This window comes from Corella eumyota, chromosome 2 (assembly GCF_963082875.1).
Source record: "Corella eumyota chromosome 2, kaCorEumy4.1, whole genome shotgun sequence".
Taxonomy (NCBI): Eukaryota; Metazoa; Chordata; class Ascidiacea; order Phlebobranchia; family Corellidae; genus Corella; species Corella eumyota.
In genome coordinates, this window is record NC_137491.1 from 16,819,645 (window position 1) to 16,838,495 (window position 18,851).

The window sequence follows — 18,851 nt, forward strand, 5'->3', positions numbered from 1 at the left end:
CTGTTCTTTAAAATTTAAAGTTATACATTTTTTAGTATGGATGTTATTATCCTATTGTGTTGCAAACTGTTAAAAATAAATTTTTGGTAGTTTATAACAAATATTAATTGCTTGTTTTTCATTAAAAATCGAATCAAATTTGGTTTTTACATTTTTATCGATTGAATATCATGATACAAATAATAAATTTTAATAAATCTTTATAATATTGTGCAAATAACATTTATTTGATAGTTATATGTTACTCGGTTTGTATAGTTCTGCGCTGTAAATTCCTGTGAGCGTCATATCAATTTCGTAGTTTGTGCTTCCTTTGCGATAACGTAATGAGATCTAGTTTATATCTATATTTGCTTAAATAGATGTTAAATGAAAATGATCAAACGATTTCGAACCATATTTTATTTATCAAATAAATCTAGTTCATATTGGAATTGTGCTATTATTTAATACGAAAACATAAAGCATTTAGTGAGTAAAAATTTTGTGTCAAAATACGCTTAGGTATATTTAAATAATTATTGGCAGAAGCATCTAAATTTGTTGAGCAATTTTATTAGTTTTTCATGTAGCTAAAAACAAGTTAAAACCCTGAACAATTGGCCTGCCTTTATAAAATTTGTAAACATTTACAAAATTAACCTTCTTTTAAAAAGTACAAAATCTATAAAGGGCGTGGCCTTGTATTGCTAATATATTATAATCATTGCACATAGTATTTATTTATTTACCCATATCAATACCACGAACAACGATTATTTGTTATTGTTTTTATATCTTGTGTTGTTTTTATTATGTGATTTCGTTAGTTTGTTTTTGTTTGTGCTAATAAAACCAGTTGTTTTGAAATGATTATGTTCAGTTATTTTGGAAATAGTTAAATTAAATAATATTTATATATAACCAAAAATGTGGGATCCTAAGGTTCAAATATCAGATAATGGAAATGAGCTAATTCTTGTTTGGAATAAACATGAAGAACATAAAAGCAGGTAAAAAATTATTAAAATTATTATAGGTTGTTTTTAAAAAAATAAAATATTGCTTTTTTTAAGGTTTCATGCCCAATGGCTTCGATTTCGATGCGATTGTAATGACTGCCACCCTGGTCTCGTGCCAGGAAGTTTTAATAACAGAATAAGAGACTTTTCTGACGACCTTCGTATCAATAATGCAACGGTCGAAAAAAATAGTAAAACATGTTTCAAATAAATCCAAATATATATTTAAAAAAATGAACTACACCTTCGCATAAATGAGGTCCTGGGTTTGATTCTCACTGCTTTTACGCTGTAGCGTCCTCAAGTGCTAAAAACGGTATAAACTCCTGATAAGCCAACACTTAATCAGCAGCATAATTAATAAATTATAATCTATTAAGGCCCCAAAAATCAAAGGATACTTGGGACTGGGTCTAGGTAACTGATGTTACTTTATGTTTGGGTAGTGAAGTCGACCTTTTCACATCAAGGATAAATAAATTTTAAAAAAATAAAAAAAATAAATACTATGTAACATCATGTTAAATTCCAGACACAATCTGTTTAAAATTTGACGGGGAGGTGGTTAAAAACCATGCCAGTAAATTTAATCTACAATGGCTAAGAACAAACTGTTACTGTGACACTTGCTTGAACAAGAAATTAGAAGAATGTGACGTCATCAGTCGTTTTAACAACTCTCGAAAAGATAACGACCGAACTATTCAAGAAATTGATTGGAAGGATTATGAAAGCGATAAAGAGCACTGGGTTTTTAAGTACGCTTAACCAATTACACAAATTACATTTAAAAACTTGTAAAATATTTTAATTTGTTTAGCTGGATGCGCTATATTTTTGAAAACGGAATATGCATTGTTAATAATGCTCCAAGCGGTGAAGAGTTAAGACAGGTTTGTTAAATAATGTCCTTTTTAAATATATCTTTATCCCTGATGTGGAAAGGTCGACTTCAGAACCTAAACATAGAGTAACATCAGTTCTCCCGACCCAGTCTCGAGTTTTGGATATTATATAGATTTTAATTGCCCGATAATTAACTGCTAATTGGGTGTTACCTTAGCATGAGTTCATACTGTTTATGTGGCTTTACTTAAGGGCGTTACAGTATGAGAGCAGTGGGAATCGAACCCACGACCCTATGTAGTGTAGCAAGTGTTTTGCCGACTACCACACCACGCTGTCGGTTTATTCAACTTAAACGAATTTAAAAAAATTTGATTTTTATAGATGGGTCATTTACTGGGAGACTTGGCCATATCTCTTTTTGTTAAGGTAAGAAAATAAATACACAACATATTCACAAAGTATTTCTTGAAAATGGAATTGTCTTTTGCGTAAATTTACTAGTTATCAAATATAGCAATAACATTTTCGTTTTTGGCAAGGACCCAGAAAGCGCTGAGGCTGAAATTGATGTTCTGTCATCAAAAGATCATTCAACAAGCGAAGTTAGCAGTGGGCAGCTAACAGGAGCTTTGAGTTTGCACCAAGACTTTCCCTATCATCCTCCACTTCATGCAACAATAGCTTTACAAATGTGTCTAAGGTAATTAGTAACTTTTTATACCCAGTTGACGCGTTTAAATTTCTATTAAAACTTTAGATTTGATCCATGTATCGAAGGTGGTGATTCTATAGCAGTAGATCTTTTTGAAGCAGCTGACCTTTTGAAGGCAGAATCTCCGCAACATTTTAAAGCACTTTGCGAAATACCTGTCACTTTCCAATATACACAACCACACAAAGGCAAAATATGGAGCTTTCAAAATACCCATATTGTTGTTGACTACTATGAAAAGGTAGCAAGTCAATTAGCAGCATTCAGGCTACTAGATTTAAATGGTTTGTATCCTATATTTTACCTATTATTTTCTTAGGTAACATCTGTAAACTGGAATGGCGATTATTCACCAATAATTCAAGTCAAACATAAAGACGTGGACCGCTATTACAACGCTTATAAAGTGTTTGCGAAAATGCTAGAATATAGAAAAGAAATTCAGGTGCTAGTTTTGATCTTTTAAGCTATTGTTGTCTAAGCCTACAATATTTTTAAAATATCTTTATCGTGGATGTGGAAAGGTGACTGCAAGCCCTAAACATCAAGTGACAACCGTTACCCCGACCCAGCCTTGACAATCGTTACCCCGACCCAGCCTTATTATAGATTATAATAGCCTGATAATTATAAGTTACTGATTAAGTGCTTGCTCAGCAGGAGTTCATACCGTTTATAACGCCTTACTCAAGGACGCCACAGCATGAGATCAATGGGAATCAAATCTACGACCTCATGTAGTGTAGCAAGTGTTCTGACTACTACACTACATTATTTTGTTAAGGTTTACTAGATAGATGGTACAGAAATCGATTGTTATTATTATATCTACTAATTTTTTTAATTAATTTCTAGTATCACTACAAGCACACTGCTGGAAAAATGTCATGCTTTAACAACCAGAGATTGGTACATTCTAGAACTGGATTTAAGACGAATGGTGGTGTTCGCACAATAGCAGTAAGCATTCACATTTTAAATTTTACAACGATTAGATTTTAAATAATAATTTTTTTTTTCATATCACCTTAAGGCAATAGGTTTTATATTTTTAATTGGGTAGGGGTGTGATATTGTGACGTGTTTGAGCTATCCGTAAACGCCGGGCTCAAGGGCAAATAGTGTGGCAATGGTGCGGTTCGAACCCCAAACCTTTCGGCCAGTAGTTAGCTGCCATGATTGCTTAACCACACTTTTAAATAATAATTTTATATTGTTTAGCTGATGTGCGTAAATACAGTCAATATGAAGTCAAACTACGTAGCTTTAGGGAAGAAACTTGGCATCGAAGTTGTGCCTCCAAAAATTGGAAACGGGTCGTCGTTTTAAAATTTTAATTAATAGAAGATCGTTGTTAAGATTTCATAATTATAATAAATATACTAAAACTTTCTATAATGTAATAGCTTTTCTCCGAAATTTAATATTTGCTTCTTTTATAAAACCGGCTCCGTGGTGTAATGGTCAAAACACTTGGCTTTACTACTTGAAGTCATCAGTTTTATCCCGACTGCTCTCATGCTGTAGGGACCTTGAGTAGGACTCTATAAACGGTATGAACTCCTGCTAAGCCAACACCTAATCAGCAGCTTATTGGGCAATTATAACCTTTAATATTTTAAAATGCCATAAGCAACTTGAGAACATCTCATTTTTTTGCATGATTTTGTTTACTTTTACAACCTCTAAATCTTGACTAGGATTTCCAGTGTTTTAGGATTTCCACCTTAAGCGTTTGTGATTTTATATATTGCTAAGTATTATTATAATATAACCATATATGCATGAAATAAATTATAAAGAAAATTAAAAATATAGCAATAGGTTTATTAAAAATATATTAATATAAAATGCAAGAAAAAGTCTTGACACCCAATAAAAAAGGACACACCAGTAACTTTAGGGTCATTATAGGATTAACAACATCAAATATTGCAACATGTCAACCGGTTAACTCTTGCTTTATTATAACCTAAAAGCAAACTTTAAATACCAACTAATCTTTTCTTACTATTTTGAAAGGTTAAGAAAGAACAAACATGAAAATATTAATGTGTTTGTTAGTTGTAATAAACTAAAAAGTAATAATAGTGGTGCAAATTAATAGATTGACTTTGTCAAAATTTTGTATTACAACATACTACCAGTACGGCTTTTCGATATGTAATACTATTACAATAGAAATAATGTTAGAATTAGACTTATTGCATCCTGTAATTGATTTATCTATTTTAATTGATTTAGATAATATGATAGATGTTATTTTACATGTTAAAATAAATGAAGGCAATGCATGCGAAAGGTCGTATTACAAAAAAACAAACTACTTTTTAACAAAAAAAAAACATCGGATTGTCGGTTAAAATAAAATAAATACTGTTTTCCGTGGATCTGTTTAATTATTAGTTTACATTAGTCAAATAAGAGTAGCTTGGGGGACTTGAATTGTCAACACTATTTTAACTTATTCTTGTTGCAAGAAGATTGATTAGGCATAAGATTATAAAAACTTAGCTGTTAATGCCTAAAGGCATAAATAAATGTTTTTTCAGGCTCAATAATTAAAATTAATTTAAATTTAGCTGTAAATATTGAAAATTTAGTGATCATATCATTATTAATCATATGTGGGGGCTGTCAGCTTGACATGAAAAGATAAAATATTAATAACAACGCCATCAGAAAGTTAACTTGCCCAGAACTTTGTAGTTGCTGTTATTAATCAAATCCTCGCGTAACCAATGATATGACATTACTTTTTTAGAGGAAATTACTCTTGTCATATTGACAGAACGTCTAAATCCTTTTGGAATCGAATGACAATATTGTTGATAAAGGGATACAAAAATAGCTGTAAATTTTAATGCTGGCAGTATGTATCGGAAGAAGGCCTATACAGAAAAAGCGTCCTTAGATAAAAAAAATAAAACTAGTTCAAAGTATTTAGGTTTAACAACTATCACTATAAAATTTAGGAAACTCTAACATTTAAAGCCTAATTATTTTTTATATTAATACCTATTTGCATAATAAAAGCATTGCAGGATAATATTAAGTGTTAATAAAATTTACATTTAAAAATGAGCGTTACTTCAGTTGAAATATCAGAAAATGGAAATGAATTAGTTTTAGTTTGGGATGATCAGGAAAAACATACAAGCAAGTAAGTGATTTATAAGGTTAGACTACATTAAATAAAATCAATTTAATTTGTGCAAAAACAAAATATATTTTTCCATCAAAATAAAGGTTTCATGCTCAATGGCTTCGGTTTCGATGTGAATGTAATAAGTGTTATCCTGATCTAGTAGCTGGATATTATGAAAATAGAATAAGAGAATTTCCTGACGATTTGCGTATCAATAATGCAAAGATACAAGAAAATGGTGCGTTAACAAAATTTAATCTCTAAAACTAATAACAAAACCATTAATATAGAGGGGCTTGATTTCGATTCCCACTGCTCTCATGCTGTAGCGCTCTTACGTAAGAGCTATAAACTGTATGAACTTCTGATGAGCCAACCTAATCGGCAGTTTAATCATTTGGCAACTGTAGGATCTAATACACTCCTACTGTGGCTTAAACAATTATTAAACCCCAATAGAGTACGCTGTAAAGATGAGCATCGATAATAAAGCCACACTTAATTAAAATACACAAAATAGTCGTGTTAAATCAAACTCGCTAACTTATTACCAAAACCTGCCCAAGGATTCAATCTACCAAATGTAATCTGTACAAGCGGCTTTTAATCAGAATTGAAACTACAGGAAATGCGAAATAAATGCGACACAAAAATATGACATAAAACACAAACTACAAAGAATATAATCAACAAATTAAGTATAAAAGCGAAAGTCTAATTGTGTGTCAAACCTTACTTCGGCCTTACTTATTTATGAGTTTTTACGTCCAGCGAACTGACCAAAAGCTATATTGCCAGTTATTTAAAGCGAAATAAAATAGGAGAAAGCGCATACAAACAATAAAGAAAATACAAAGCATTATCGATAAACAGAACAACAAGTGCGTCATAAATGACGATGGGGAGTGAAAATCTCCCGCAGCTGGGATCAAGCCGAATGATTCAGCGTGAAACGCCGAAGCTCACTAAAAGTGACCTCCCGCTAATAAATCATTTCAAAATTTTAATAAAATCGATAATGGACATAACAGCAACCATATTGTATAGTATTCCAAACTGCAACAGTTGACTCAAGACTGAGTTAGGGTAACTGATGTTACTTTATGTTCAGGTCGTGAAGTCGACCTTTTCACATCAAGAATAAATAACTACATAAAACAAGTAGAATTAAATTTTTTAAGACACGCATCGCAGTTAAACAACACATATTTGCAGGTGACATCTGTTTAAAATTTGACGGAGAGATTGATAAAGACCACACCACTAAGTATAACCTACAATGGCTAAGAACAAACTGTTACTGTGACACTTGCTTGAACAAGAAATTAGAGGAATGTGACGTCATCAGTCGTTTTAACAACTCTCGAAAAGATAACGACCGAACTATTCAAGAAATTGATTGGAAGGATTATGAAAGCGACAAAGAGCACTGGGTTTTTAAGTATGTTAACTAATTACACAAAGTACATTTAAAATCTATTTTCAATATTTTGTTATGTTACAGCTGGATGCGTTATATTTTTGAAAACGGAATATGCATTGTAAATAATGTTCCAAGCGGAAAAGAGGGGCTTAAGGTTTGTTAACTTAACAAAAAGCTCAATTTAGCATAAGATCATCCAAAATTAATCCTAAATATTTGACAAATTGGTTTATGTAGATGGGTCGTTTACTTGGAGACTTGATCATTTCGATTTTTGTTAAGGTAAGAAAGATAGAGAATATGTCTTATTCAATTATGCATGAAATAAAAAGTAGCCTACCTAAATCTATATGTGCAATTTTTTTCTATTTGTGAATAACCATGTTGTATATTTTTTGAGGACCCAAAAAGCGCGGACGCTGAAATGGAAATCATCTCTTCAAAAGAACATTCAAAGACCGAGGTCAATGCTGGTTTACTTACAGGGCCCCTTAGTTTACATCAGGACTTTACTTATCACTCACCGTTGCATACACATATTTCTTTACAAATGTGTTTTCGGTAATCAAAAAATGCATTTATTTTTACTCTACAATACCTAAAGCTACCTTGGGTTTCAAACTGTTCTCAGGCCCATTTGTGTAGTGCACACATATATAATGGTTTGTAGAACTGTATACAATTTTAAACTTTGTATTTAACCTGTAGATTTGATCCATTTATTGAGGGCGGCGAATCAATAGTTGTAGACCTATTTGAAGCGGCCGACCTGTTAAAGGCAGAATTCTCACAACATTTTAAAGCACTGTGCGAAATACCAGTCATTTCTGAGTGCACGCAACCACAAAATGGCAAACTATGGAGGTTTCAATACACCCATATAGTTGTTGATTACTATGGAAAGGTAAAGAGTATCTTTTAGCAGCATACATGCGTCTATATTTAAATAGTTTTAGAAAATATGTGACCATTTAATTTTCTAGGTTACAGCTGTAAATTGGAATGGTGATTACCCACCAAATATTCAAGTCAAACATAACGATGTGGACCGCTATTACAACGCTTATAAAGTGTTTTCGAGAATGCTCGAAGACAGAAAAGAAATTCAGGTGCCAGTTTTAAAATAACATTTTTATCTATTTTTACTTCCTTTTACAGGAGAGTTTTTAAAAGGGACTTCAATCGCTTTGGTCAAGTACAAAGATGTGTAATCTTATAAGGCTACTACGTTGTTATGGTTTAAGTCTGCTAATTGCATTGGACACAATATAAAGAAATTAATAGTTACAGTTAATTAACTGTTTTTTAATTTCAATTTTAGTATACCTACAAGCATTCTGCTGGCAAAATGTCATGCTTTAACAACCGAAGAATGGTACATTCTAGAAGAGGATTTAAGACGAATGGTGGTGTTCGCACAATAGCAGTAAGAGTCCAAGTTTTAAAAGTAAATATAGCAATCGATTAGTTTTAAAATAAATTGTTTGGTTTAGTTAATGTGCGTTAACGCAGTCAACATGAAAGCAAACTACGTGGCATTGGGAAAAAAACTTGGAATCAAAGTAGAGCCCCCAAAAATTGGAAATGGGTCGTCGTTTTAAAGCAAATAAATGTGATGTTGTTATTTTGATTTTAAATTTATGTTGTTTAGTCCAACTTTTATGGTATAAATATGATTAAAATATATTTTAAAAACCGTAAATATAGTGAAAACGTTGAAAGAGCCCTAAAGATAATATATTCGTTCTTGTCCTTGTAATGTAAACTTAAGGGATTCAAACCTGTTTTCTATTTCCTTTAACAAATTTTTTCATAATTGAAATAAAGATAATGCTAAGGTTAAAAAACTGTTTTATGTATATTAAAAAGAAATTGATATAAGATGTATAGAAGAATCTTGGCACCCCACAAGAAAAGATTGTTTATTTTTTGACAGAATATCTGCGTTTTTATTATCACTAGACTCCATTATATCAGATGTTGCAATAGGCCAGCTAGTTAACTCCTGTGTTGTGATAACCTAAAAATAAAACAAAATTTCCAAAGAAGATAAATCAATTTCAAAGAAAATTATCCTACCTTGCCATTTTTAAAAATTTTTGAGGAAGAAAAATGTCCAATGCACACTAAGATATCCACAGAGTATCGTTTTTTTAATGAATTTCCCTGACCAATACACCTTAAATGCGTGATTGGGTAACCAATATTAGCATAAGGTGAAGTCATATCTACAGAAAAGTTGACACAGATCCAAATTGAGCCGTCTGCACAACCTAATGCAATCTGTGTGTAGCTTGAAAAAATAACAAACTAAATTAAATGGATGATCAAAACTAAATAAATATTAATTAATATTTACCTTGGTTCAGAGTCACTTTCAGGTTGCAAAAAGTAGCCAGAAGCCATCTTTTATAAATAACAACATAAATAAATAAAGAATAGATTACTTTAATATCATATAAAAATAAAAAAAAGATAAAAAAAGTTTTTAGGCAACATAAAATAAGTCTAAATAAAAGCAAGGTTGTATGCAATGTAAACACATAGCTTCACTACATGAGGTCCTGCGTTCAATCCCCACTGCTGTAGTGCTCTTGTGTGAGGCGCTACAAATAAACTCCTGCTAAGCCAACACTTAAACAGCTGCTTAATTATTGGACAATTATAATCTATTTTATCCCAAACTGCCAAAGAAAACTCAAGACTGGGTTAGGGTAACTAATGTTAATCTTAGTTTAGGTTGTGATGTTGATCTTTTCATATCAAGGATAAATTGATATGAAAAAAAAAACATTTTACCAAATACCAGTTATTATTTTAATTTTTTAACATAAAAATTTACCGATGTAACAACAGAAGGCAGTTTAACAGAACTTCGAATTACGCCTTGTTGGATAATGTATAACAACCCATTAGTGTCTGATACAAAAATAAAATCACCAACTTGACCAGTGGATGTGACATGTATGGGTAAAATGAAAACTACAGATGCAGACTTTTTAACATTCTATAAAATGTAATTAGAATCCAAATAAAAATAATTACATAATGGTCTACATATTTTATTACATCCTGAAAATGGATACAGTTTACTACATGTCTTGCGAACATAAAAAAAAACAGTTTACAGTTCAATAAAAGTATTATATATCAAATATGGGATGTTAAGCTCGTAAATAAAAATATTTCAATATAAAAATTTTTTTAAACTGAGGTCGTGGGTTCGATTAGCGGCCTTAAGTAAGGCGCTTTAATTGGTATGAACTCCTGCTGAGCAAATATTTATTCAGCAGTTTAATTATATATAGGATAGTTACATTTTATAATACCCCAAACTGTCAAAGACAACTCAAGACTGGGTATCTGATGTTACTCTATGTTTGGGTCGTGAAGTTGACCTTCCCCCAACAAGGATAAAAATATATATATATAAAAAAAATTTAAACGATTAAAATTATTTTACCTGAGAAGTTAAATCACCCAATCGAATTTTCCATAGTTGATCAAAACTGTTAAAACACATTAACCCTCCATCGTCCTTTCCAACAATCACATTTACTTCCCCAGCTTAAAAAACAGAAATTTTTAATCACTTGTTTACCTTACTTAAATACACATAGAGATTAGAGCAAAGTTTAAACTACTGTGTGCATATTATTACTTAAAATGACCTTGAAAATATAAAACATGATATACATTGTTATCAGGATTTTGAAAAGTATTTATTTTAAGTTAAACATATGCAAAAAAGTATGAAATGTTTTTTTTTCCATATCGCCTTAAGGGAATAAGTTTTTTATATTTTATCGGGTAAGGTTGTGATGTTAAGAAGTGTTTAAGCTATCCATGAATGCCAGGCTTAAGGGTGAATAGTATGGCAATGGTGCGGCTTGAACCTGAAACCTTTTGGCTCAAAGTCTGATGCCATGACCAGATCACCACACTACTGGAAAAAGTATGGAACTGTAATTTTATCTTTTTATAATGGATTAGTAGTTTGCAGGTAAATTATCTGGGGCAAATATTAGTTGTGAGTTGCAACTATATTATGACAATTAAGATGCCAACCTAAGAGTAGCCTATCAACTAGTATGATAATGGGTTAAGTTAACTTTAAAACTAAAAAAATAAATTAATACAATAACAATAGGTATATTTTATTACCCAATTATCAAACTATTTCGATATCTTACTTCCAATTTCTTGAACCTTAAGTGCCGTGATGCGCGACGACTTTCCAGAAACCGCCCCCCGTCTGTCTAAAATTTGACCATCACAGAACAACACAACCGACCCTCGTGCATCAGCAACTAACATGTCACATGGCGAGAGGCGAGTGACATCTTTTAACAAAATGTGAAGTGCTGGACCACATTTGGTTTCTAGTGATCGAATTAGCTTTAATTGAATATAAAAAGTTATTTAATACCGTTTAGTAAAAACTTAACAACTATATATATTTAGATATTTTATTTAATAGATTTAAATCCTTGTTTTTATTGAAATATTAAAAATTAATTAAAAGCAAAAACTCTAGACTAAAACGAAGTTAACAAAGGTAACCTACATTAAGGCTCGCAAAGTTGAGAATTACACATAAAAAAGTTTAATATATATATATATATAATAGTTGTTTTAATTCATTGAGCAGACATCAATTTTTATTATTCACCTGCAACTTGATATTTTTATTGTTTCCTGATAAAATGGGCATTGAAAATATTCGTACAATTCCATCATTGCCAGCAGTTACAATAGACTCTTTACTAGATTTGAATAATTTACCATGAGCAATCGCATTAAAGCTATGCTCAGTTACTGTACTCCACAAAATTTCACATTTTATCGTATTTATCATTTTCTAAAACATTTAAACATATTTTGAAATCCCTAAAAAACAGATAACATTAATAAAATTACAACAGAAATCAAAAATAAATTAAAAAACAAGGATTTAAACATTGTGACCAGTTTCATACAACATTCCTTCTATAATTAGTTTTCTGGTATTCTCATTAACATAAGGCTGATGCAGCCAACATGATGTGTAACTCATTAACATACTTCGACACTTTTCTCCATCATCATTAAACCCAATGTCATGCTCAATGTGAGCTGCATTTTCACTTATAATTTGTTTCACTTTAATTTCCTTATTGTACATTTCACAAATCGCCGTTACTTCCTCGTGGAATTTAGATACCGTCCACATTTGGAATGGAATTAGTTCATCAGATGAGGTATTACTGCTTTCAAAACTGTTAAAACTGCTTAATTCGGTTAACTTTTCAAATTTTTTTTCAATTTTTAAGAGATTGTCATTTATATTACTTAGTTTTTTATAAGTTTCGTGTAATTTGTAGCAAGCATTTTCTAACTCTTCAGAATAAAGATTTACACCTTCGTTTTTAGATAAGCCTTCTTCTGTTGGCTTGAATAAACTAATTTTAATATCGCAAAGTTTTGTTAGTTCATCGAAACCTTGTGAATTCAACTTGTCCCATTTTAATAACAAGTTGTGCAAATCGGCAACAGAATCTTTGATTTGTCTAGGAATCCCAGTTAACTGACCTTGAGTACTTGAATTTAAACGTCGAACTATTTTTGGAGAGTTGCTCATTTTCTTACAAATACAAAATATTTTTTTAAGTATCTTTACAAGGTTTTGTTTTTTTTCTTGATTTTTTATATTTTAAGAGTTCGTGTTCCGGAGTGTCGACATATAATTTATTATCCAGTTTATAAGTGTCCTCAGTAATATTAACCCGATAATTATTCTCAGAAGTTTTCTCAAATTGCAGAACGTGTTTTCTCAAAATTGCTGCTGAATCTACTGCAATTGTAATTAGCTCCTTTATTTTTTCGGGATCCTTTTCTCTGATATTTTGTCTGAAGTTCTTGTTTATTTCTAAACGCCCGGCATCTAAAGCCTTATTGTCACCCTTAAAAACCTGTAAACGTGCTCTGTGAAGATCTTTAAAAGCTGACAAGACTTTAAGACGTTGACTTGTCATTCCAATATCCTTCTTTAATTTAGTTCAAAACTGTTTATTCATTTTACCCTAATTGCTAATTTCAGATCTGTAACAACAATTTTGCATAAAATATTAGATAAGTGTGATCAATTAAAACTATTTAGCAATTTAAAAATAAAAACACGCATTTATTATTTTAATATATATCAACTAAATAAAATAAGGCCAATGTAAGGAACCGTACAGTATCAACAAATTTTACGTAGTAAATAATCTTTAGCAAATATTTGAGCAGATATATTTTGAGTTTATAGTTTATGAAAAAAGATAATAGTTTAATTCACAGTATAATTTAATTAAAAACTACAAAATTTTAGTAAAGACTGCCATTTAAATATTTTTTACAAAAAAAACCTAATCAACAAAAAATCAAGTGTAATAATTAGTAAATCAAATTAAAAAAATTAAACTATTTTGAGCTATATATTATATATATACAAATTAAATCATAAGTTAATTTTCTTTTTTGCCAGTTGGTTGAGGCCCAAGTGCTTTCTTGCGTTGCGCAAACATGTGAAAATAAAGCTGAGGAAAGAAGATGAAATACATCGGGAAAGTGGCCCACAGAGCATAATAATAATTCAAAGAAAAGTTGAACTTGTTGGGTAAACTAATCGAGTAGAGACCGCTCTTCTTTACAGACTCCAGACTGTTCCAGATGGTCAATACTTCGCCTGTGACCCCAATCGGATACAACACAATAAAAAGAGTGTACCTAAGCCATACCACAACACGAGGTTGCACACCTAATAGTAAAAAAGTGTAAAAGGCATATCGGATAATTTCGGTGATGGTCCAGGCAAAGAGCAACATTGGAAAGCCGATATTATTTTGGGCGGCAACGATAGGTTGTATGACCCCCCAAACAACTCCCACTCTTGATAAAACTTGCATAAAAGTTAATAGAACGTTTGATCGTACCATGCCCAATGCTGCATGGACTACTTCTAGAACAGCAGCAGTTTGGAAAAATAAAAGAAGCTTTTCCACGTGCTGATACAAGGGTTTTTGGGTTTTGTTCGACGAAAAATGATTAACCATTTCGACCGCAATTAAAAACCACCCTGCTGTCATAGCAACGTTGTATAAAATCAACCATACTTGGGTCAAAGCAGATGGCTTCTTAGATTTATCCGTCATATTTCTGTATTTATTCACAAATTATATATATACAATTTTTACAAACTAAAAAGAACTTTTTACACTTTGTTATATATATATATATATATACAATTGCTATTTTATCCTTAATGTGGGAAAGTCGACTTCACAACCTTAACATAAAGCAACAATTGTTACTCTGACCCAGTCTTGAGTTGCCTTTAGCAATTTTAGATATAATTAATTATATTTATAAGCTGCTGATTAAGTGTTAGTTCAGCAGAAGTTTATACCATTTATATTGCCTTACTTAAAAGTTAGGACCCTAAAAGCAGTGAGAATCGAACCTAGGACCATATGTATTGAAGTGTTTTGGTTACAGCACACTGCCGGTTTTACGTTGTATATATAAAATCTGAAAATATTATTGTATAATATCTTAAAATTTTAAGCTATTGCAGACTGTGCCAAACCAAATTTTTTAACTGATTACCAGACTAAGCTATAGAATATTAATTTGTATTCTGCAGTCAGGCAGTTGCAGCCCCACTGTCTGACTGTCTGAGAGTTTTATATTCTGATACTTGGTTTTGCTAACGTTTGATTGTTCCGACCAAAGTCCAATAGTCTAACTATTAAACCTAAAATAAAAGAGCCTAATACTTAACGAAATATATTAAGTAAAAGTTTACAATTTATTAAAAAACTTCAGTAACAAACCTTTTTATGTAAAAAATATTGGTAAAAACCAGCAACAATACAAACGCACATGTTCAGACGTTATGACGTCATTCTTCATGAAAGTCAAAACTTGTTACTTTAACACCACACGTGATAAAAGCTTTAACACCACGCCAGTTTAACATTTTAACTTAAACAAAGGTAAAATAAAAACCAAAAGTTATTAAAAAAAAGGTTAAAATCACCAACAAATTATTGAAAGTGTAATATTCTTTAAATTAATTAGAAATTGGGTATTTGATTATATTTATAACATATTTTTTCAAGATTTAACACATTTAAAAATGTTTTAAATACGTCTAGTTGTCAGGTTGTGATTGTTTACAATATAAAAAGATAGGTGTTTTGTAAACTTTCTTGGTACTGTTGTATAGTAAGTTTGCCTGTTTTATGGAATCGAATCTTCCCTTCTTGAATGATGGAAAGTTTCATGACATTAACTTGGGAAGGACGTTTTTGAAAAGAGACACAGCTTTTCACACTTTGAGATGTAAAAATTATGTTTTTTAAAGTTTTATTAAATATTAATTTATTAACAAGCTGGTATTTAAAAATTCTTTTTGTTCATATTTTTTTTGTTCACAAAATATGCTTAAAATATTCATTTGTTTGTTTATTAAGTTTGTGCGAAAGTGTAGTGGTCAGAACACTTGGTTTCCTTACGCGAGGTCTTGTGTTTGATCCCCACTGCCCTTATGCTGTAATGCCCTTGAGTCAGCTGCTATAAACAGTATGAACTCCTGCTGAGCAAACACTTAATCAGCGACTTAGCCTAATCTACAATACCTTCAACTGCTAAAAGCCAGCCCAAGACAGGATAACTGATGTTACACTATGTTTAGGCGGTGAAGTCAACCTTTCCAAATCGGATAAGTAAATGTAAAAAATACCTGAAAAAATGCAAACTTTACAATCCATGGGATCGGTGGAAATCAAACTCTGGACGTAAATTGGAAACAGTAGTGCATGTAACTAATATATCATTTTGCTAGTTGTTTATCTAATTTTTATCTTTAGATGACTTTAAACCAGCTTCAGTGGATGTTGACCAGCCAGGCCAGGTTGAAGTTGGAGAAGGAAATGAGGTTTCAATAATACTTCCACATACAGAAGGCTCAAAAAACCCAAGTACAACTTATAGAGGATCGAAAAAGCCAGCTTTAAAAGAATGTATTTTAATATATGATGAGGAAACGGGAAGCTTTACGCTCGAAAGAATAACATCTCAAATTCAAGTGAAAAAAACTAGGTAACTGAGTTTTATTACCTTTATGTACGAAAGTGTCTGAATTTGAGTAACATTAATGTGGGAAAGCCAACTTCTCAAACATTAAACAAAATTTGTTACTCCATCCCATTCTCTTGTTGTTTGTGGTAGTTTTGGATATTATTGATTAAATTGCCTGAATATTTTCTTATCAATATAGTGTTGGCACAGTAAAGGTTAAGATTTTTTTTAAATTTTTTTTGCACATAAGGAAAAGAAAAATGATTTACAATGAATATTACATAAATGCTTCGGAAAAAAAAAATATATATAAATATTGATTTAATACATGTTATAAATAATATTGTTTACACAAAGATTTTATAGTGAATTACGGGATGGTTACTGAACCCACCATAGCATCATACTTAAGTGGGCCATGATATATAAGTGGTGGGGTTTAAACCCAGGATTTTCTGTAGTGAAGCAAATGTTTTAACCACTTTTCAATGTTACAGATTAGCTGGGAATATTAAACTTCCCCCTTTACCACCTTTAAAACCACCAAGTGACACAAAACCAAGCAAGAGTAAAAAAACAATTAACAGTCCAACTGTCGATACACAAAAGTTTGAACTTCCAACAATGCAAGTAAGATCAAAATTCAATTTTTTTATGGAAGAATTTTTTTGTCATATTGTTTATTTTAGATGCATAAATTTGAATAAGCCGTAAATGACTAAACTAAAATTTAGTAAAAAAATTTAGTTTTATGTCATTTATATTTAAGGGCAATCAATATTGAAAATGTGTGGTAATACCAATTGTCTTGGGTTCAATTCTCACTGACCCTCCATGTTATTGTAAACAATAGTTTATTTGTCTCTTCACAATTGCCAGCATATCAAGTTAGTTTAAAAGCTAGTAAATTTTAAATTTGTTTAGGAAACTGAGAGATTAGATTACAATCAACAATCCACAACTCAAGAATCTGATTATAGAGATATTTTAACAACATCAATGAGTGAAATAAGTATGAAAAATTTTTAAGTTTCAGACATTTACAGCTCTGTAAATGGTAAAATCGTTAAACTATTGAAATAAAATGGGCTGGCAGTGTGGTGTAGTGCTCAGAACACTTGGCTTTACTACATGAGGTCCTGGGTTTGATCCCCACTGCTCTCATGCTGTAGTGCCCTTGAGTAAGGCGCTATAAACGGTATGAACTTCTGCAAAGCTAACACTTAATCAGCACTTAATAAGCTGGCAATTATATTCTATAATATTTCAAAATGTCAAAAGCAAATCAAAACTTGGTTGAGGTAACTGTTGTTACTTGATGTTTAAGTCGTGAGGTCGAACTTCTCACACCGAGGATAGATAACTGAAAAAAAAATTAATTCTTTATTATATATATTGTTAAGTACTGCGAGTACTGTTACTTTATAAAACTTTTCGATTACTTTTTTTTGATTTTTGGTATTTATATATATTTTTTCAATTGTTTTTTTTTAGAAAAATCGTCTGAGTTGAGTAGTTCGGGAGAAGATTCAAGTTCATCTGGAAGTAGTAGTTCCGACAATTCTTCTGATGACAGTGATGTTGAAATGCCGACCACACAAGGTAAACAACCTTTTTGAACTATATATATTTATATTTAAGTACAGAAAAATATTTGGGCTGATTTTATGGCCTAAACATAGAGTAACATTTTTTTCCCACCAAGCCTTAAACTACCTTTTGTGGTTTAGCATATGATTGATTTTTTTCTATTACATTTTAATTGATTCACCTGGAATTAGTATTTAAAAATCTCACCTGGAATTAGTATTTAAAAATCATTACTTAGGTCAGTTATGACACTATTTTATTAACAATAGGACATTCTCTATTAATCCCAGACTACCCCCACCCCTCCTTTAGAATTTTTTTTAATTTTTATAAAATTGTTAACGAAAATTTTAGTTCAATATTTATTGCCTTTATAATTTTGGATTTTGGGTGTTGTGGGCAATAGTTTAAATTCTCCGCACAGATACTGTAGGAAGTACCACCACTATCTTAATTTTTAAACTTTAATCTTTACTTGACTCATTTAGTGGTCAATCCACCACCACAACAACATAATGCTTTGCAAGACCAACTAGCTGATGACTTAATGTTAAGTGAGTCTTCTTCATCGGATAGTGACTAGAATAAGAAATTACTTTTTCTTTAAAAAAGGGAACTTTATTGGTTGAATTTTGCAATAGGTGTTTTATTTATTTAAAAGGTTTAAATATTTTTAATGTTGATTTATACACAATTGCTAAAGGTATAAAAAATAGCATTAAAATATTTTTGAATGTTTTTGCCTTTGGCTGTGAATTGTTTTTTGATACTTCATGTAATTGGAAAAATTGGAAATCTGTCTTTTTATTGTTTTAAAAACATAAAAATAAATTTTGCTTTTGCCCAATAATTATTGTGGTGTATACTTAGCGTAAAGCTTTTGAAGAGTTTAGTATTTTTTAGAGTAAAATCAGTTACTCCAACCCAGTCTAAGTTGACTTTGGATTTTGGTAGATTATGGAATATATTTGCCTGATAACTATAAGCTGCTGATTGTTGGCTCAGCAATAGTTTAAATCAGTG

General features: G+C 31.0%; 7 protein-coding genes across 7 annotated transcripts; 3 read left to right on the forward strand and 4 right to left on the reverse strand.

The window, feature by feature from the left end:
* The first annotated feature begins 909 nt into the window (after window positions 1-909).
* On the forward strand, window positions 910-3,891 carry LOC145742540 (gamma-butyrobetaine dioxygenase-like). The gene is made up of 10 exons (XM_082560317.1): window positions 910-992; window positions 1,056-1,192; window positions 1,534-1,759; window positions 1,822-1,894; window positions 2,232-2,276; window positions 2,390-2,550; window positions 2,608-2,803; window positions 2,882-3,007; window positions 3,418-3,522; window positions 3,784-3,891. Exons 1-10 carry the CDS (start codon window positions 910-912, stop codon window positions 3,889-3,891), a joined length of 1,260 nt encoding a protein of 419 aa, XP_082416443.1.
* A 1,728-nt stretch (window positions 3,892-5,619) lies between these two features.
* On the forward strand, window positions 5,620-8,734 carry LOC145742541 (putative gamma-butyrobetaine dioxygenase). Its single transcript, XM_082560318.1, has 10 exons — window positions 5,620-5,725; window positions 5,812-5,948; window positions 6,926-7,151; window positions 7,215-7,287; window positions 7,371-7,415; window positions 7,534-7,694; window positions 7,842-8,037; window positions 8,117-8,242; window positions 8,455-8,580; window positions 8,627-8,734. Exons 1-10 carry the CDS (start codon window positions 5,643-5,645, stop codon window positions 8,732-8,734), a joined length of 1,281 nt encoding a protein of 426 aa, XP_082416444.1. The 5' UTR covers window positions 5,620-5,642.
* On the reverse strand, window positions 8,462-12,018 carry LOC145741917 (uncharacterized). Its single transcript, XM_082559611.1, has 7 exons — window positions 11,806-12,018; window positions 11,327-11,531; window positions 10,597-10,700; window positions 9,976-10,140; window positions 9,493-9,539; window positions 9,213-9,426; window positions 8,462-9,153 (listed from the first exon to the last, which is right to left on the reverse strand). The coding sequence occupies exons 1-7, from the start codon at window positions 11,989-11,991 to the stop codon at window positions 8,995-8,997; spliced, it is 1,080 nt and encodes a 359-aa protein (XP_082415737.1). The 5' UTR covers window positions 11,992-12,018; the 3' UTR covers window positions 8,462-8,994.
* Window positions 12,019-12,023: 5 nt separating this feature from the next.
* On the reverse strand, window positions 12,024-12,753 carry LOC145741918 (cyclin-dependent kinase 2-interacting protein-like). Its single transcript, XM_082559612.1, has one exon. The coding sequence runs from the start codon at window positions 12,751-12,753 to the stop codon at window positions 12,088-12,090; it is 666 nt and encodes a 221-aa protein (XP_082415738.1). The 3' UTR covers window positions 12,024-12,087.
* A 25-nt stretch (window positions 12,754-12,778) lies between these two features.
* On the reverse strand, window positions 12,779-13,208 carry LOC145741919 (complex III assembly factor LYRM7-like). The gene has a single exon (XM_082559613.1). The coding sequence runs from the start codon at window positions 13,145-13,147 to the stop codon at window positions 12,779-12,781; it is 369 nt and encodes a 122-aa protein (XP_082415739.1). The 5' UTR covers window positions 13,148-13,208.
* A 59-nt stretch (window positions 13,209-13,267) lies between these two features.
* On the reverse strand, window positions 13,268-15,022 carry LOC145742737 (very-long-chain (3R)-3-hydroxyacyl-CoA dehydratase 2-like). The gene is made up of 2 exons (XM_082560526.1): window positions 14,990-15,022; window positions 13,268-14,910 (listed from the first exon to the last, which is right to left on the reverse strand). Exon 2 carries the CDS (start codon window positions 14,306-14,308, stop codon window positions 13,622-13,624), a length of 687 nt encoding a protein of 228 aa, XP_082416652.1. The 5' UTR covers window positions 14,309-14,910; window positions 14,990-15,022; the 3' UTR covers window positions 13,268-13,621.
* A 274-nt stretch (window positions 15,023-15,296) lies between these two features.
* On the forward strand, window positions 15,297-18,672 carry LOC145743203 (uncharacterized). Its single transcript, XM_082561118.1, has 6 exons — window positions 15,297-15,500; window positions 16,028-16,259; window positions 16,736-16,868; window positions 17,163-17,250; window positions 17,733-17,840; window positions 18,317-18,672. Exons 1-6 carry the CDS (start codon window positions 15,401-15,403, stop codon window positions 18,409-18,411), a joined length of 756 nt encoding a protein of 251 aa, XP_082417244.1. The 5' UTR covers window positions 15,297-15,400; the 3' UTR covers window positions 18,412-18,672.
* The last annotated feature ends 179 nt before the right edge of the window (window positions 18,673-18,851 follow it).

Bases quoted from the DNA above. Each gene is read 5' to 3' on its own strand.
- LOC145741918 (XM_082559612.1), bottom strand. From the start codon at position 12,753: ATGAGCAACTCTCCAAAAATAGTTCGACGTTTAAATTCAAGTACTCAA.
- LOC145741919 (XM_082559613.1), bottom strand. From the start codon at position 13,147: ATGACAAGTCAACGTCTTAAAGTCTTGTCAGCTTTTAAAGATCTTCAC.
- LOC145742541 (XM_082560318.1), top strand. From the start codon at position 5,643: ATGAGCGTTACTTCAGTTGAAATATCAGAAAATGGAAATGAATTAGTT. The intron at 5,726-5,811 runs GTAAGTGATTTA...ATCAAAATAAAG, and splicing joins CAGGAAAAACATACAAGCAA to GTTTCATGCTCAATGGCTTC. The intron at 8,581-8,626 runs GTAAATATAGCA...TGTTTGGTTTAG, and splicing joins TAAGAGTCCAAGTTTTAAAA to TTAATGTGCGTTAACGCAGT.
- LOC145742737 (XM_082560526.1), bottom strand. From the start codon at position 14,308: ATGACGGATAAATCTAAGAAGCCATCTGCTTTGACCCAAGTATGGTTG.
- LOC145741917 (XM_082559611.1), bottom strand. From the start codon at position 11,991: ATGATAAATACGATAAAATGTGAAATTTTGTGGAGTACAGTAACTGAG. The intron at 10,701-11,326 runs GTAAGATATCGA...CTGTTTTTTAAG, and splicing joins TAAGGTTCAAGAAATTGGAA to CTGGGGAAGTAAATGTGATT. The intron at 10,141-10,596 runs GTAAAATAATTT...TACATTTTATAG, and splicing joins TGGGTGATTTAACTTCTCAG to AATGTTAAAAAGTCTGCATC.
- LOC145742540 (XM_082560317.1), top strand. From the start codon at position 910: ATGTGGGATCCTAAGGTTCAAATATCAGATAATGGAAATGAGCTAATT. The intron at 2,277-2,389 runs GTAAGAAAATAA...GTTTTTGGCAAG, and splicing joins CCATATCTCTTTTTGTTAAG to GACCCAGAAAGCGCTGAGGC. The intron at 3,523-3,783 runs GTAAGCATTCAC...TATATTGTTTAG, and splicing joins GTGGTGTTCGCACAATAGCA to CTGATGTGCGTAAATACAGT.
- LOC145743203 (XM_082561118.1), top strand. From the start codon at position 15,401: ATGGAATCGAATCTTCCCTTCTTGAATGATGGAAAGTTTCATGACATT. The intron at 16,260-16,735 runs GTAACTGAGTTT...TCAATGTTACAG, and splicing joins ATTCAAGTGAAAAAAACTAG to ATTAGCTGGGAATATTAAAC. The intron at 16,869-17,162 runs GTAAGATCAAAA...AAATTTGTTTAG, and splicing joins TTGAACTTCCAACAATGCAA to GAAACTGAGAGATTAGATTA.